The following is a 16,118-nucleotide window of genomic DNA, read 5'->3' on the forward strand; positions in this document are numbered from 1 at the left end:
GAATAAGAGAGAGCTCTAATCTATACTTTCACTGGCAGTCTCCTTGAAAATGAGAAAAATAACTGACAAGTTTTAGTAAATGAAAAGATGTTTCACTTTACAAAAGCAGTTAGACATCGTATACATATAATAAATGAATCAACAAACACTTGGTTTATTTACAATTTCAAAGAACTTAACTGCAAAAGCAAAATAAACATTTATCCAAAAAAGGTCAAAATTTTTATTACATTATTGAAATCACAGACAAATGTAAATCATTTAAAAATACAATGCATAAAAAAGGACCTACCAGATTTTTATCCACAACAATATGCATTGCAAGATATCGAGGAAGTAACTTAAAAATTCTGGGTCTCTGAAAAACACACGTGAATTCTGAGGAATTTGCCCAAATTTACCTTCTGTTGAAATTATGTTCAGAGATAAATTGAGAGGTGTGTCGCTACTGATTACATAACAAGACTGCTTTCAAAAACAAAAGTTAGGTACTATTAAGAAAATTCCAGGCCAAAAAGTGCCCATGGTTAGTAAGAATTTTCAATGAGATCCCCAGGAATCATCTGAGTTTAGCAATAGCTGAAACTGGAAATATTAAGTTTATAACATAAATCTTTCTCTCCTTACTCTTGGATTTTCATAGTAACCTTCCATGTGGGCACATTTTCCTACTACCAAATATTATGATAAAAAAATATGGTTTAGAAAAATATTACTAAAGTCTATGATCAATGGCAGTTCAATTGAGCTGGGAATGTTTCTATGACAGTTTACAGGTCTTTGTGGAGGAAGAATTCATCACTTTGCTTTATATGCACCTTATGTAGGCCACTAATATGATTCATTTCTGAACTCTAATGAAACAAAGACTTAACTTAGAAATCCAGATGACATAGTATTTTCACCTAAATTATCACAATAATTCAGGAAATGAAATAATTTACATTAACTATCCAAATGCCCACATGTGAAAATTAAGTCTTTGGTTTCTTTAATCCTATGTTCGTATATCTGTTTCCAAGATTAATTACCTACATTCTTGCTAAATTTTCACCTAATAACAAGCATAACAAAAAGCTTAATTTCGTTCTCTATCCATTTTAAAAATCATGCAGGGCCTTCATGAAGTAAAATGACTTTAACATTTGCAAGTCACCAAATTTTGCTCTGAAAATGCTTTTCATTTCACAAAATTATACCGAATAAGATAAAATTAAAAAGCCAACAGTTACTTCTGAACTTTTACTGTCTTGATACTGCAAATTATTACGGCTATATGTGTCATTGTCTCCCAAGAGAGGAATATTAGGGTTATCATTTTCTTCTTCATAAATGATGTGCAAGAATCCTGATACAGTCTCTGTTGGTTCAATTCCATATGAGATGTTTTTAAACTGCAGTGTTCCCCAGAATGTTAAAATAATCAAACAAGTCTGAAATGATTCTACCAAAACCACAATCTAATACTCTAATGAGAAAGTTAGGTCAGAATATTTTGTTTACATTTAAAGTCACCCTGGTTTTTCTACTCTACCTCTTTATTCTTCTTTACCTCTGTTACCCCAGAGCTGGACCACTAATACCACAGGATGCATAATGTTTTATATTACAAATATTCTAATAGAAATATTTGAACATCTAAAAGAAAGTATGGATCTATGTGCTTATACTGGTTAAGACCCCTTCCTCGGGTATAGATAGCCTGTAGGACCTTTAGGCACTCTCTTCCTTAGTCTTAGGTCCCTTTCTTCTTTGTGAGACATGAGACAGGCCCGCATGACGTTCAATGTCCTAAATAATTTCTTTGTGTGGGCTGAAGATACTACTCATCTAAAAATTAATGGGAGCAGAGCCAAAGTTTCCATCATATCCAGGCATTCTACAATTATTATGCATAACAGGAAATCAAGAACTTGGTAAAAAGAAGGAATTTGGGAAAACTAAAGGAGTATAGAGAGACCAGTCAACACCTCTTGCATTCAGGATTGCTCAAAGCCTCAAGCAGCAGATCTCAGCACAATCAATATGCAGCCTCCCTTCGGGAATAGAGGCTGGCACAGTGATCAACTCTATCTTATTGGAAATCTGGTTCACCCTCTAGGGAACTGAAATAATAAAGGTGACTAGAACTAGAAAAACAGGGTCAGCTCCAGGAATTCCACTTCTAGGAATTTACCCTAAGAATGCAGCACTCCAGTTTGAAAAAGAGAGATGCACCCCTGTTTATCGCTGCACTATTTGCAATAGCCAAGGTATGGAAGCAACCTAAATGTCCATCAGTAGATGAATGGATAAAGAAGATGTGGTACATGTACACAATGGAATATTACGCAGCCATAAGAAAAAAAACAAATCCTACCATTTGCAACAACATGGATGGAGCTAGAGGGTATTATGCTCAGTGAAATAAGCCAGGCGGAGAAAGACAAGTACCAAATGATTTCACTCAAAACAGCAGCAGAAGCACAGAACCCAAGAATGGACTAATAGTTACCAAAGGGAAAGGGACTGGGGAGAACGGGTGGGAAGGGAGGGATAAGGGCGGGAAGAAAAGAAAGGGGCATTTCGATTAGCATGTATAGTGTTGGTGGGGGCACAGGGAGGGCTGTGCAATACAGAGAAGACAAGTAGTGATTTTACAGCATCTTACTATGTTGAAGGACAGTGACTGTGAACTTGGTGACAAGTAGTGATTTTATAGCATCTTACTATGTAGATGGACAGTGACTGTGAACGGGGATGTGGGGGGGACTTGGTGAAGGGGAGAGCCTAGTAAACATAATGTCCTTCATGTAATTGTAGATTAATGATACCAAAATAAAAATAAAAAATAAAAAAAAAAGTAAAGAAAAACAGGGTCAGCTCATAGACTACCAGGACCTAATACTGCCCATGGAATATCTTTATATAGGCTACAACCTGAGTCCTGAACAAGTGTTGAGTGACATAAGAGAATTTGGAAACCTGTAACATATCCACGGTAATTGCAATCCATCTGAAAAAAATATATACAAAGAAAAAGACCAGATAACTTATTTTAAAATGCACATTCCTGATATGTTACTTATCTGTAGTACTTTAGTTACCTTAGCACTTCAATATGAATGGCAATTACCCAATGAAGTTGTGCCAGGTAGAAATAAAAACCACTATTCAGATTGGTAAGGAAGAAGTCAAACTGTCCCTGTTTGCAGAAGACATGATATTGTATATAATAGAAACTCAAAAGAATCCACTCCAAAACTTCTAGATAATATCTGAATTCAGCAAAGTTACAGGATACAAAATTAATACACAGAATGCTGTGGCACTACTATACAGAGTGGAACCCCGCGCCGTCCCGGCCGCGCGCGGAGGTCGGGAGAGGCGGAGCGGCGGGCTCCCCGGCTCCCCGAGCGCTCGGCCCCGCGCCTCAGCAGTAACCAAAGTGCCGCTGCCTCCTGCACGCGGGTCCGCGGCTGGCAGCCACAGCGCGCCGCGCGGTCGAGGGCATCAGACACGCGAAGGCGCCCGGAAAGCAGAAGCGGTCTCCAGGTGGCGAGCCGGGATGTGAAAAAAAAAAACAGCCCTGCGCGGCCTCCGCCCCGGCCCCACCCAGCCACGCTCCCAGTGGCTGCCAGCGCAGCGCCGTTGGATCATTGGCCGCAGGGTCCGTCAGTCAGAGGCGGCCGGTGCCGCGGCGAAGGCAGCCATTGGGCGCTCGCGGAGACACCTAAGTCCGACGGCTGCGTAGTAGCTGCAGGAGCTGCCGCCACCGTATTCCAGTTAGTAGCATCGAGAATACCGCCGGGAGAGGCTCCTCTCGCGGCTCCTTGCATGCTTCGGTCCGCTGGCTGTGTCCGAAGGAGCGCCCTGCCGTCCCGTCTGCGCAGCGGAACCGGCGGAGTCCAGATGTTGATGGACCCGCGAAGTGCTCGGCTGCGCCTTCCTCTAGGTGCGCGTGCGCTGGCGGCACCGACCTCGCCCCCCAGCCTCGGATCGCCTCCTCACGCCCGCTGGGATCACGGCGCCGCTTCTCGGCACTCCCGCGGCGGCGGAGGGCGGCGGTCACCTTGGCCGAAGCGCTCCAGGTGGTGAGGATCAACCCGGACTTCAAGCCGCTGCCCCGGCCGGACTTCAGCCAGTCGAGCTCTGCCACCTCCAGCCGGCGCCGTCGGGCGGCGCGAACGGGAACCCCTACGCTGCCGTGGGCGTGCCTTCGGCCTCGGCGGCCGCTGAGGGGCAGCAGCGCAACGCGTGGGGCAACCTGTCCCACGCCGACCGCATCGCCAAGCCCGTCGAGGGCTCGGCCGAGAAGTGGCTCCCGCTGCTGCAGATCTGCGGTGGAGGGTCCAGAGCGGGACCCACTTCAGGGATGAAGGCGACAGCGACAGCCCTGCAGACTGGAAGGTAGGTGGCTGCGGGGCGCAGCCGGACCCGGAAGGGGCGCGGGGTCCCCTGCCCTCGCCTGAGGTCGTGGTGGAGCCGGTGAGGGGGCGGCGCGTGGCCCGTGGGGCCGGGAAACGGCCGAAGCGGGTGGTGGGCTCCCGGGGCCCGGCCGGGGATCGGGAGTCGGCGCGTCCCGCTGGAGGGGCCGCACGGGAAGGGAGGGAGCGGAGCGGGTGCGCCGAGAGCGGACGTCCAAGCGGCCGGCGAAGTTCGTCGGGGCAGCGTGGGAGGGGCTCGCTGGAGCCGCTGCTCCTCCGTCCGTGCCCAGCTGGTGAGCGCGGCTGCTCTCCGCCCCGCGGCGCCGCCCTGCTCCCGCCGTCCCGGGACGGGGCCGTGCAGACGGGGAGGCCGGCGGGCGTTTTGCGTTGTGTGGATTTATCAGGCGGGGGCCTCGAGGGCGACGGCCGGGCGGGCCGAAATTCAAGTGTGACCCGCGTCGGGGCGGCAGGGGAGAGGCCGCCTGGAGGAAGCGCCTTTAAAATTAAAAAATGTTTCATGAGGTATCTCTCAGTTTTCTCTACTTGGGAATGAAGTTTCTTTACTTTGGTCTCGGAACTGACAGTGCATTTTCTTGTATTTAAAAGTTTATATCTTTCTGTCATTTTGGTTTGTAGTCTGCAGCTGAGTAATTTATAACTAGCCACAGAGATTCTGAGACAGGGACCGTGGGTGTAGTCAGACTAGCGTGAGGGCTTCCGGTAAAAGACCCCTACCAAAACTCCCTATTAAACAATTAAGCAAAATCAGAGTCACGTTAATTCTCCAAAGTAAAATATCAACCTAGGAGTATAAGCATTCTTTAGTGAAGATTAGTTAAAACTAAGGAGCCAGGAGTAACCTGGCCTGGAATGTTTGAACATACATACCCGAGATAAGAAAAATGCCTCAGCATGGCCCATGTCTTCATTGTGTCAATTAAATGAGGCTATTGTAAAATTTACTTTAGCCTGCTCAAAGGCCCAGTTTATTTTTTACTTTGCCCAGATGCTGCTTTTCCTCCTCCAGCCCCTAATCAAGTAATACATAACCTGGGCAATTAATGTGGCAAGTAAACCCAGTCACAGGCAACATAGTGAAAGGCAGGAAGGATCCCATCTTAAAGATGAGATTGAATTTTAACACCCAGGAAGTTAAGAAGTAAGATTCTTCATTATTATTATTATTATTAAAGTATTCTTGATATACACCCCTATGAAGGTTTCACATGAAAAACAATGTGGTTAATACATTCAGCCATGTTATTGACTCCCCCCCATACCCCTTTGCAGTCACTGTCCATCAGTGAAGTAAGATGCCACAGATTCACTATTTGCCAAGAAGTAAGATTATTTATTTATTTACTTACTTACTTTATTAAGGTATCATTGATGTACACTCCTATGAAGGTTTCACATGAAAAAACAATGTGGTTACTACATTCACCCCTGTTATCATGTCCCCCCCATACCCCACTGCAGTCACTGCCCATCAGTGTAGTAAGATGCCAGAGTCACTATTTGCCTTCTCTGTGCTACACTGTCTATCCCCCGGCTCCCCCCCACACACCATGTGTGCCAATCATGATACCCCTGAATCTCCTTCTCCCTTTCTCCCCACCAGCCCTCCCTCACCCCTCCCCTTTGGTAACCACCAGTCCCTTCTTGAAGTCTGTGAGTCTGTTGCTGTTTTGTTCTTTCAGTTTTCCTTCGTTGTTATACTCTGCAAATGGGTGAAATCAGAAAAGAGGTGCTCATGCTGATATTCAGGGGATTTTTGCCTATGTTGTCTTCTAAGAGTTCTATAGTTTCATGACTTACATTCAGGTCTTTGATCCATTTCGAGTTTACTTTTGTGTGTGGGGATAGACAATAATTCAGTTTCGTTCTCTTGTACGTAGCTGTCCAATTTGCGCACACCAGCTGTTGAAGAGGCTGTCATTTCCCCATTGTATGTCCATGGCTCCTTTATCATGTATTAATTGACCATATATATACTTGGATGTATATCTGCGCTCTCCAGTCTGTTCCATTGGCTGCAGCTACGTACGGGTCCCTGAGCCTGCAGCAGCAGCCTGGGAAGCTGCCCAAGTCTGCTGATGGAAGAGGTGCAAGAGCACCTGCCCCAGACGAGGCTCAGGATGAGCAGCGGGAGGAAGAGGAGCAGGAAGCAGACTAGGGTCCTGGGGCGCCGGGTGCCTCCTGTCCAAAGGGGAAGCTCTCCTCCGCACACAGCCAGGGTACCAGCTGGGTCGTGGGCCTGATGACAGCAGCTACAGGGCCATGCAGGTGAACAGAAGAGGCAGGTTATCCCAGGTTCCCCCCGTTATCCTGCTTCCACCCTGTCCTCACTACCCTCTGTGCTCCTGGCCCTGTGCAGAGGGTCCTGTCAATCACCGTCACCCGTGGGGTCCCTGTCACAGTGAGGCGCATGAGCATAACCCACTCACAGAGGAGGAAACTGGGTCCCAGAGAGGGAGGGGAATCACCCTTGAGCCTGACAGGACTGTTTGCGCGGTGGAGCAGAATCCCAGCCCAACCTGTCTTTAGTACAACCCCCCACACCCAGCATGGCCCGAAGCTTCCCTGAGGCTGGGGAGCAGCCCACCCCTTGCGAATGGCCCCAGGCCAGAAACTTACCTGACTCTGGCCACTAAGTTTAAATGTTGCGGGACCTGAAGAACAAGAGTCCCTTTCTGCCGGCCCTCTGGCCTGGGGGCTCCAGCTGGCAGGACAGGGTGTATCTGCAGGACAGAGGGGCACCTGTGAGTCCCTGGAGCCACATGTCAGGGGCCCTTCTCCCAGAGCCTGCCAGCAGCTGGAACCCACACGTGAGTCCTGCCCAGCCTCACCTCTTCTGGTCATCCAGGGTCTCCACGGCCTGGAAGAAGGCTCTGAAGTGCTCCTCGGGTTGCAGGTGATGCGTCATGGCCACGTACTTGTGTATGAGCATCTCACGTAGGATGGAACTTTCCTGCGGCAGAGGAAGGACAGGATGCACACAAGGAGGGGCGTGAGGAGCGGAGCAATGGGATGGTCCCTGATCTTTGCTCCCGTGGGAACCTGCCTTCCCTCCAATGCTATCTAGCCCTGCCTGTTCCCACTGTTGGGTCTCTAGCTGCTCCTCCAGGAAGGCCATCTTGATGCCACCCCCATCCCCCACCCGACGAAGCCTTGAGTGTCCTCAGCTCTGGGTGTGTTAACCTTCTCAAGACATGTCAGACCCAGGGGTTGGGCCGGACAGGGTCCTGCCCAGGGGCTCTGCACCCCCCCCTCACTTTCTGTGGCGGGGTGTTACAGTAGCTCAACTCCGTCTCATCCCGTCACCCTGGAAGGCACCAAGGCAGCCAAAGTGCATCAGAAACAGCCCCTTGCACCCAGAATGAGGCCTAAACCTCCCCACCCTTTCTCAAGTTGGAGCACTCAGACCTAGGCCAGGATCTGGGGTACCGAGGAGGAGGGACTGGACTGGGGAGCTGAGGCCAAGCTTCCCATGCAAGTCTCTCTGATGACACGGAGACTGAGGCCTCAGGCAGGAAGGCACGGGCAGCCCCCTCCTGTGCTTCCTGCCTTGAAGGAGCAACATCCCTCCCCCTGGGCAGGGCCTGAGGGAGAGGCCATCCTGCTCAGAGGCTGCAGCCTGTAGCCCTCAGCCCCACCTGCCCTGGGGCTGGGACTGGGGCTTAAGGGGGGCAGGGGGTCCTTCTGGCTGCCCTCTCCAAGGAGCCCAGCCCCTGGGGTGGAGGGGAGACTCCCAAGAGGCGGGTGGCCTGGTGCTGAGAGCTCCAGCTCACTAGGGTCTCTCTCCTCTTCAGAGCTCACCATCCTGCACACCCTGTGCCCCTCTGGCCTCATTCCCATCATTCTGTTCCAGGGGTTTGACTAGGACCAGGAGGCCAGCCATGAACAATCCGAAGATGGGGACCATGCTGTGCCACTGGGGTGGGGAGGTGCCCCGTCTACCTCAGGGGAGCCCATAGAGCCTCTCCTGAACCCCTCACTCGCAGCCCCTAGCTCCCCTTGGACCACCCTGTGCTTCCTCCCACGCCCTCCCTTTGCCCTGCTCTCCCCTCCTGTCCCTCCCAGGGCTGGCTTTTGGCCAATCCCAAGACCCGTGGTCCCTGCACCCGTCCTCCAACTTCTCTCTGTACCCAGCTGCTCTCTCCCTCCTGGTCACCCCAGTCCTGGCAGTTCAGGGCTGGTGGCACCAGCAGCAAGTACAGGGTCTCCCCCACAGCCATGACCCTGGCCAGGCCACTCTCACCTCCTGCCTATCCTCAGATTCCCGGAGGAAACGATGCTGTTGCGTCACCATGGAAGTCGCCTCCTGCAAGGTCCAGGTCACTCAGGTGTGCTCATGCTCCCCTCCCACATGGCCTCCCACAAATCAGAGCTTGGTTGGTGGATGCCTCGCCTGAGTCCTCTGGTGCTATGCTGTCCCCACCCCCAGCAGGCTCTCAGCTGAGGGCGATCGCAGCTCCTGCACACACTTATACTCATGGGTGTCCTTGGGCCACTGCCGGCCGTCCTGAGAGGCTTCCTCACCTGCAGAGTGTCAGGGGAGTTCCCTTTGCCTCCCAGGGTGCCCTGAACACTCACTGTCACCTGGCTATCACCATGGCTCCCCTCACACGACCGGGTGGGATGGGCACAAAGCTGAAGGCCATCTTGTGCTCCCTGGACCCTGCTCACCTGGGAGGCCCGCACCCCAGGGTGACAACCTTCCCTGACCAGATGAGGAGCCTGAGGCCTCAGAGGGGCAGTGATGGGCTCAGGGGGCCCTGGGGAGGGGCTGACCTTGCTCTGCCATAGGCCCCACCCCTGCTGCCAGCCCAGTGCCAGCCCTAGCCCCAGCCCTGACAGGAGCCTGTCCTCTGGGTCCTCGCTGGATGTCAGGCCCCCAGTCAAGTGGAGCCAGGGAGGGAGACAAACAGGACACCTTGGGGGCCAGGCGGAGCCTACTTCTCCCATCAGCTGTCCCCTCTCACCATGCACACCTCGAGTCAGCACCCAAGGCTGGGCCACAGCACGGCAGAGGGCTTGCCCCAAGGATCCCCTCCCTCCAGACCTCTAGCCTCCATTTACCTTGAGGAGCCTCTTCCGGTTAAGCCACCTCTCTTTTTCAAGTCTCTTATGCATCCTGGAGCTCTTCCTAAGGGGAGGAGAGAGGAGGGAGACATGTGGCCAACAGGTGGAGGCTTTGGGGTGTTGGACCCCTTTTCCACTAGCCTGCATGAGGCTTTCCACCATGGCTCTTAGTCCTGGGGAATCTGAGGCCTGCAGTTCTCCTGGGGGCAGATCTGCTTTGGGACAGGTGGCTGTCCTTGGGACAGAGATCTCCTGCTGCAAAACACATGCTGAACATCTCCCATTGGCTTCAACCCACACCTGACGAAGAAACCCGATTCCTGAGGGGGAACCGCTGGCCTAACCCACGGGGGCTCTGAGGGCCCGCCATCCTGTAAGCCCCTGTCCCCAGGGTCTGCCGCCTCCCAGGAGCCCCAGCCGACTGAGGGGACACTGCCAGACCTAGGGGTGGTGTCTCTGGTCCACTAAGGTCCCCTGGTCCTAGTGACAGGACTACCTACCAGGAAACACGTCCCCAGGTGCACTGCAGACGACTGATGGCAGGGCTCTGCAGGGCCAAGAGAATGGCATGGAGGTGTGCGAAATTCTCGAGGTCCAGACACTCCTGGGAGGGAAGACAGAGCTGAGAACGTGGCCTGCTTCTGTCCCCCTATGAACTCCTGTCCTTAAGGAGACAGGCACCCAGGGAGCCCAGCACACCCAGTACCTGTTGAGCAGCCCTCCTGGGTGGAGGACTGTATCTCAACCCAAGGAAGGGGCCAGGGATGGCTGTCCCACCCTCGGGGCCTGCGAGTCCAGGTCAGCACGTCCCTGGCAGGAGGGGCCCAGGGACCAGGCAGGGTCAGACTGTAGGACTCCATCCTGAGAGTTGGCCAAGGAGGGGAGAAGGTCCCAACATGCCAGGATGGACCCTGGGGGCTGTTCCATGGCACACCTTGGCCACCTGGATCCAGAACTCTACCACTCGGGCCCTGTCCCGCGCCGTCATGCCTGGGGCCCCGAGGCAGGAGGAGATGACCATGTTGGCTGCATCATGAAATTGTTTTATGATCTTATTGGTGGAGGCCAGGTGTTCAACGTTTCCGTTGTATGACTGGCTCCCGCAGCGGGTCATGCGGTCGTCCACTGCCACCTTGGTGAACAGTTCCTGGGGATGGCAAGGGGGTGTCATTTAGCTGTGTCCACGGTGCCCCTGGGCCCAGGTGGTTACCAGTCAGAGCTGGAGCCCAGGCCACTGAGGATGTGGTGTGAGCCTTATGGCAGTCTAGGCTTCGGACTCCATCCACTGAGGCACCCGGGAACGGATGCACTGGACCCCACAATGGTGGGGAACAGAGGGCCTCACTGAGAACAGGCATCCTCCCTCACCTCCTCCCTGCAGCACAAGGCAGCTCATGCCTGCACGTCCTGGGGCATCTGCCTCCCATTCTGTCACCCCGTGGATCCCGCTACCCACTCAGGTGCAGTTACCCCCAAAACAACTCCAACCAGGCCTTTGTTGTTGTCTGTCAGGTACATGGCAGGGGCCTCTGAAGTGCGGAGGCTGTGGAGGCCTGCCAGCCAATGGCCTGAGGACCTAAGGCCCTGGCAGCACCTCTCTGAGCACCCCTCTACTACACTGCCCCTCCCACCCCAGCCAGGCCCTGCCCACCTTCCTTCTGCTATTTCTCATTGGTCTGCAAGGATCCCTAAGTGCCAGCCCTACTGTCCGTGTGGTCAGTGAAGGCTTGGGGGTGAGGAGAGTTTCTCAGGGCATATGGTGGGAAGGTGGCATGTGGGCCCAGATCACAGGAGTGCACATCGGGACAGCAGGTCTGGGGCAGCGCATGGCACAGGGAAGGCCCACCCCAACTTCGATCCTGCTCCACTCACCGCATACATCAGGGTCAGCTGCTCGGCAACCAGGCGGGGGGGGAATGCCAGGAGGGTGGACTCTGGAGCTGGCTTTGCCCCTGCCAGGCCCGGTGCCATTCTGGCAGGTGCCCTGGGCCCTGTGCCTGAGGGCTCATGGGGCTCAAGCTCAGGGCTCGGCAGTGGGGCTGAGGGCACTGCTGGGACGTCCTCCGGCTCTGCGGGGGCTGACGCAGGTGACACTGGCCGTAGCTCCAGCACAGGGGTCTCAGGGAGCTCCTGAACTGGCTCTAGCCATGAAGCCGGCCCTCCCTGTGTCTCTGGAGCCAGCTGCGTCTGCCGTGGTTCTGGAGCAGGGAGGACACAGAGAAAGGGTCACCCCGGGGCTGATTCCCCACACCTTACAATGACAGAAAAGCCCTCACTGCGTTGCAGGCAACCCTGGTCCAGGAAGCCCACCCTAGACTGTTCCCTGGCTGCAGCCCCTCACCTTCCGGCTCTGCCACAGTGGGCCCCAGGTGCTCCTCCTGGGCCAAGTGGTGGAGGACTCGGCCCTCTGGGATAGATGAAAGCTGGCTGCCATGGAGGACGCTGGTCACATCATTGGGCTCCCAGGCATGGCGCCTAGCCTGGCCCATCCTGGGGCTCGGGGAAGGCCTGGGGGTGGAAGAGTGTGAAGCCTGGTCTTCCCAGCCACACTGCCGTCCCAGCCCACCCTTGTGTGGGCCTGGCCACTCTGCATTCCCCTGCCTGTCCAGGCAACTGCTCCTCCCCCTTCCTGACCCTGTGTGTCCCGGGACCCCATCCTCTCCCATCCTCCCAAATAAGAAGTCCCCAGTCATCAGCCCGCCTGTGGGAATCCAAAGATGGGTCACCTGCTGGGTTCTGAAGGCTCATGGGGCTCCACCTCGGGGCCCGAGACCACTCCCGGGATGTCCAAGATCGCCGCACAGGGGCTGGTGGGCTCTGGACCTGGCACTGGCTCTGCCAGGCCCGGTGCCATTCCGGCAGGTGCTCCGGGCCCCAGGGCTGAAGCAGGTGACACCGGCTGTAGCTCCAGCACAGGGGTCTCTTGTGCCGTCCTCACACCTGTCCAGGGAGCCCTCCCCCTGTGGATCTTATTTGCATGGAGAGTTGACTCCTCTTCATGCTGAAAGGGGCAGGGGGTGTATCGTCAGTGGGAAACCCAGGAACCACCAGGACGAGGGAGGTTTGCAACTCACCCGAGAGTCCCCAGCCCTCTGGGGTGCGATCAAGGAGAGGGAAGGGGTGCCCCCAGGGAATGAGATTCCAGGCCCTCTGGAGTGGGACTGTCAACCACTCTCGTGGGGAAGCCCCTGGCAGATTGCCAGGTTTGGAATGGGGTCCTGGGTGTAGACAGCCTGCCCCAGGCCTAGAGAGATGGAGTAGGTGAATCCATCCACCAGCTCCTCCACGCTCCCCTGGGTGGAGCTCCAAAAAGCTAGTGCCTAGTAGCTTGGGAGGTGCCACCTGGGGCTGCCTGGACCTCCCCTCAGGAAATGTGGGCCTCAGACCCTGCCCCTGACATCAGGCACACAGGGTCATCTGCATACAACTGGTCACTGAGGGAAGGAGAGGACAAACCCTGGGCTCAGGACTAACACGTGCGTGGAAGTACCTGGTCCCAACACTCACCTCCATGTCCTGAATGATGAGACCAGAGGTGTGACACTGACTGCCCCACCAGGGGGCCATCACCTCACAACATGCTGGCACCCAGAAATGGCCCCCCTCCTCCCCAGCCTTCAGTCCTGCCCATACCCCACACCCACCGCACGCACACAGAAGGGGCCGGGGGTAAGGTCATCCCGGGATAGGTCACACTTGGGGCCTGGACCTGGGGTGGCCTGCTCTGGGGTGCCCTGTGTTACCTTGGGGTTCCTTGGACAACACGGACAGAGGCGTTGGAGGTGGTCTCTGAGCCAACGCCCACAGCGAGCAGGAAGACCGCCCCTGTTTGCTTCCCTGACTTCCATGCCTTCAGAAGGCTCTGCACAACAAGACCGTATGTTGCTCTGTCGAGCGTCTCCGGTCAAGTGAGCAGGACTGGGGTCTGTGACCAGGAACTGGGCACCAGGTCACAATTCAGGTTCTACTGGGCGTGTCATCAGTGACATGAAGGTTCCATTTCATGGGCCCCTCCCTGCATTCAGACACGCCCACATGCCCCTCTGGGCTGCTGACTGCCCATCCTCCCGGACCCCTTGCCATGCATGACTACACAGATCTCCACCAGAACCCTCCCCTCACTATTTGGCAATGTCCCTAGGGTCCCAGCTCTGAGGAGACGAGCTGAGTTCAGACCTCTTTTTCTCACCAGTTCCCTGTCCTGCTGAACCCACAGTGCCTCCCAGGAGCTACCCAATGTCCCAACCTGCACAGGCAGGGTCATGCCAGACATTCCTCCCTAGGTACATCCTCAGGGATATATGGATGACACCTCCAACTCTTGGGGGCTGGTGTCATGTGTGTCTGACACACAGGCTCAGAGATGGAACAATGCCAACCAGGGTTGGCATGGAGCGTTGAATAACACGCAAGTCAGGCCTGGGTTCGGGCCATGTGATCTTGAGCAAGTCACCCCTGCCTCTAGGCCATTTTCATGTGTGCACCTTGAAGGGGGTGGCAATGACAGGAGACCCTGGTGTTGTCATCTACTTCCAAGGCATCCACCTTACAGAGGTCTCCGTTCTCTGAGGACCATACCCTAGGGCCTCCCGTTGACATATGTGGTGGGCAGCCTTGTATGCTGAACCCAGTAATCCCTCCTAGGAAGCACATACCCTGCGACCACTGTGTGGTGTGAACAGCACAGCCAAGGGGATGTGCTGTCACAGCCACATTTCATGACAACCAGTCACTTCCCCACTTTGCATGCTTTCTGTACTAAAGGGTCCTGACACTGCCCAGGGCAGTGAGCTTGGTAGCCCATATCAGTGTGTATGTGTCACGGCTTCTACACACATATTCTGTTTTTCAGACATAAGGCAGTGGGGTTTGGATGCAGCAACAAAATGGATATGTTCATCCATTTTGTTCGTGGTGTGACATATTTACGGAACAAATGTCGTGGTTAAGATCACAGAATAAAGATCTACTAGCTCATTTTCAACATCCCGCTTTAACTACTTAGTAGGCATTTGACTGTGGGTGAGTCACCGACCTTGGTAGCACAGTTTCTCCACCTGTCCCTTGGCCATCATCGTAGGGTCTTGACTACGTGAGGTCACAGAGAGCATTGAAGGAGTTACCCTGGGAAGAAAGAAGGCTTGGATGGCCTGGCACTTCACAAGTGCTTCATCTAGTTAGTATAAATCTATTGTTACATTCCTCTAACCTGTGTGTAAGCTCCAGAGGGCACAGAGCTAAGGGGGTCAATGCAGAATTTCCAGAACCTCCTACCTAGCCATAGTCCTGTTAGTAAAATTGGTGCCCAACCCCCACACTCTTCCATCTAAGGTGGTGGCCATTAAGTTTCACTTTCCCAGAATTAAGTTCAGCTTCCCACTCACGACAAGTGAACACCTGTGACGCAGACCAATAAAGTCCCACCAGCTAACCCTAATGACTCCATAGCCAATTAGCTGGTGCCAGTGCCTTAATAGGGTATATAAGCCAAAGCTCCCCAGCCCGCGCTACTGCTCTCACTCTCACGGGCAGCCACGTAGCTGCCGCTAAATAAATCTCTTGGTTGGATATCTGCTTCTCGGTGTGGTTATCTCTTCCCGTAAGGAATCCAGCAGTCCTTTTAAGTCCATTTACAGATCAATGGTTGTAACCAGTGCAGGGTCTTGCAACCTCCAGGACAAGGGGTGGAGAGGAAATGGCCATTCTCTCCTCCCCTCCATTCCTGGTATGTAACATTCCTGGTCTGGCATCTGGAAAAGTTCCTGCTAGAACGGATGGGCAGGGGAAGGAGAGCATCAGCCGTGGCTGGAGGAGTTGGATGGTGCTGAGCCTGGCTAGCGACTGTAAGAAATGAACGCCTTTCTCCCTACCTGCCCTTTCTCTTGACTGATTTCGGTTTTGCAGTCTCATAGGGTGACTTGCCCTGGCCTGGGAACCTCTATCCCTCCAAGGCTATATCTGGCATAGTTGGCAGGATCTGGTGAACCTGAAATTGGTCCTCATGGTTCCCTGTTGGTGTGGACTGCTTGTTTAGATGGTGTGGATATACTTAGTTCCCTAGAGGTGGTGGGGATGCATCTGGGGACCCTCCCTAGGGGTGGCAGGTATTCCCCTGTGGATGGCGAGGCCTCACCTGGAGATCCCACAGTGGGGATGGTGTCTGCGGGAAAGTGCCTCCTGGAGGAGTGGGCCTCTCCCCCGAAACTGGGAAAAATGGGGACACTGGAGGCCGTGGAGTCAACCCTAGGTAAAATCATGGACTCGGGAACTGAGTGGCCATGAGATGGCAGGAAAAGTGGGGTGGTTGCTTCTTGCAGCATTAGAAAGGGTTACTGAGAGAAATGTCCTCCAATGGCAAGAGTCCAGGAAGATGAGTTGTGGGGTGGTCTGAGAAGGGAAAGAAAACAGCTCCCACTGCTGAGAGACACTGGTGGCACAGGACGGGACAGCAGAAAAACAGGACATAGAGAGCCCATGGTGGTGGTGAAGGAAGGGGTGGTGCCTTCAGCCCTGGAGACAGCAGACAGCAGGGTAGGAGGTGCAGGGGACAATGACGGGGTGGGACCAAGGACAGAGCTGTTGCTGAGCCTGCTGCCTGAGGCACCAACTCTCCCATACTGAAGGCCT

The 16,118-nt window shown here is 54.0% G+C and overlaps 1 protein-coding gene across 5 annotated transcripts; it reads right to left on the bottom strand.

Moving 5' to 3' along the window:
- Positions 1-6,037: 6,037 nt before the first annotated feature.
- On the bottom strand, positions 6,038-15,712 carry LOC140845183 (ral-GDS-related protein-like). 5 transcript variants are annotated; one of them, XM_073218945.1, is made up of 11 exons: positions 14,527-15,712; positions 12,218-12,492; positions 11,833-11,999; positions 11,364-11,689; positions 10,426-10,638; positions 9,992-10,095; positions 9,489-9,555; positions 8,668-8,730; positions 7,256-7,377; positions 7,044-7,147; positions 6,038-6,676 (listed from the first exon to the last, which is right to left on the bottom strand). In XM_073218945.1, exons 2-10 carry the CDS (start codon positions 12,343-12,345, stop codon positions 7,063-7,065), a joined length of 1,275 nt encoding a protein of 424 aa, XP_073075046.1. In that variant the 5' UTR covers positions 12,346-12,492; positions 14,527-15,712; the 3' UTR covers positions 6,038-6,676; positions 7,044-7,062. The 5 variants fall into 5 exon arrangements, 4 of the variants coding, with proteins under 4 accessions (XP_073075046.1, XP_073075045.1, XP_073075044.1 ...); XM_073218944.1 differs by lacking the exon at positions 14,527-15,712 and having other exon boundaries at positions 12,218-13,136; XR_012123941.1 differs by lacking the exons at positions 12,218-12,492; positions 14,527-15,712 and having other exon boundaries at positions 6,043-6,126; positions 6,225-6,676; positions 11,833-12,207.
- Positions 15,713-16,118: the final 406 nt, after the last annotated feature.

The sequence above is a fragment of the Manis javanica genome, chromosome 12 (genome assembly GCF_040802235.1).
Source record: "Manis javanica isolate MJ-LG chromosome 12, MJ_LKY, whole genome shotgun sequence".
Classification (NCBI taxonomy): domain Eukaryota; kingdom Metazoa; phylum Chordata; class Mammalia; order Pholidota; family Manidae; genus Manis; species Manis javanica.

Bases quoted from the DNA above. Each gene is read 5' to 3' on its own strand.
- LOC140845183 (XM_073218943.1), bottom strand. From the start codon at position 12,184: ATGACTGGGGACTTCTTATTTGGGAGGATGGGAGAGGATGGGGTCCCG. The intron at 8,731-9,488 runs GTAAATGGAGGC...TGGACCTTGCAG, and splicing joins ACCGGAAGAGGCTCCTCAAG to GAGGCGACTTCCATGGTGAC. The intron at 7,148-7,255 runs GTGAGGCTGGGC...TCTGTCCTGCAG, and splicing joins ACCCTGGATGACCAGAAGAG to ATACACCCTGTCCTGCCAGC.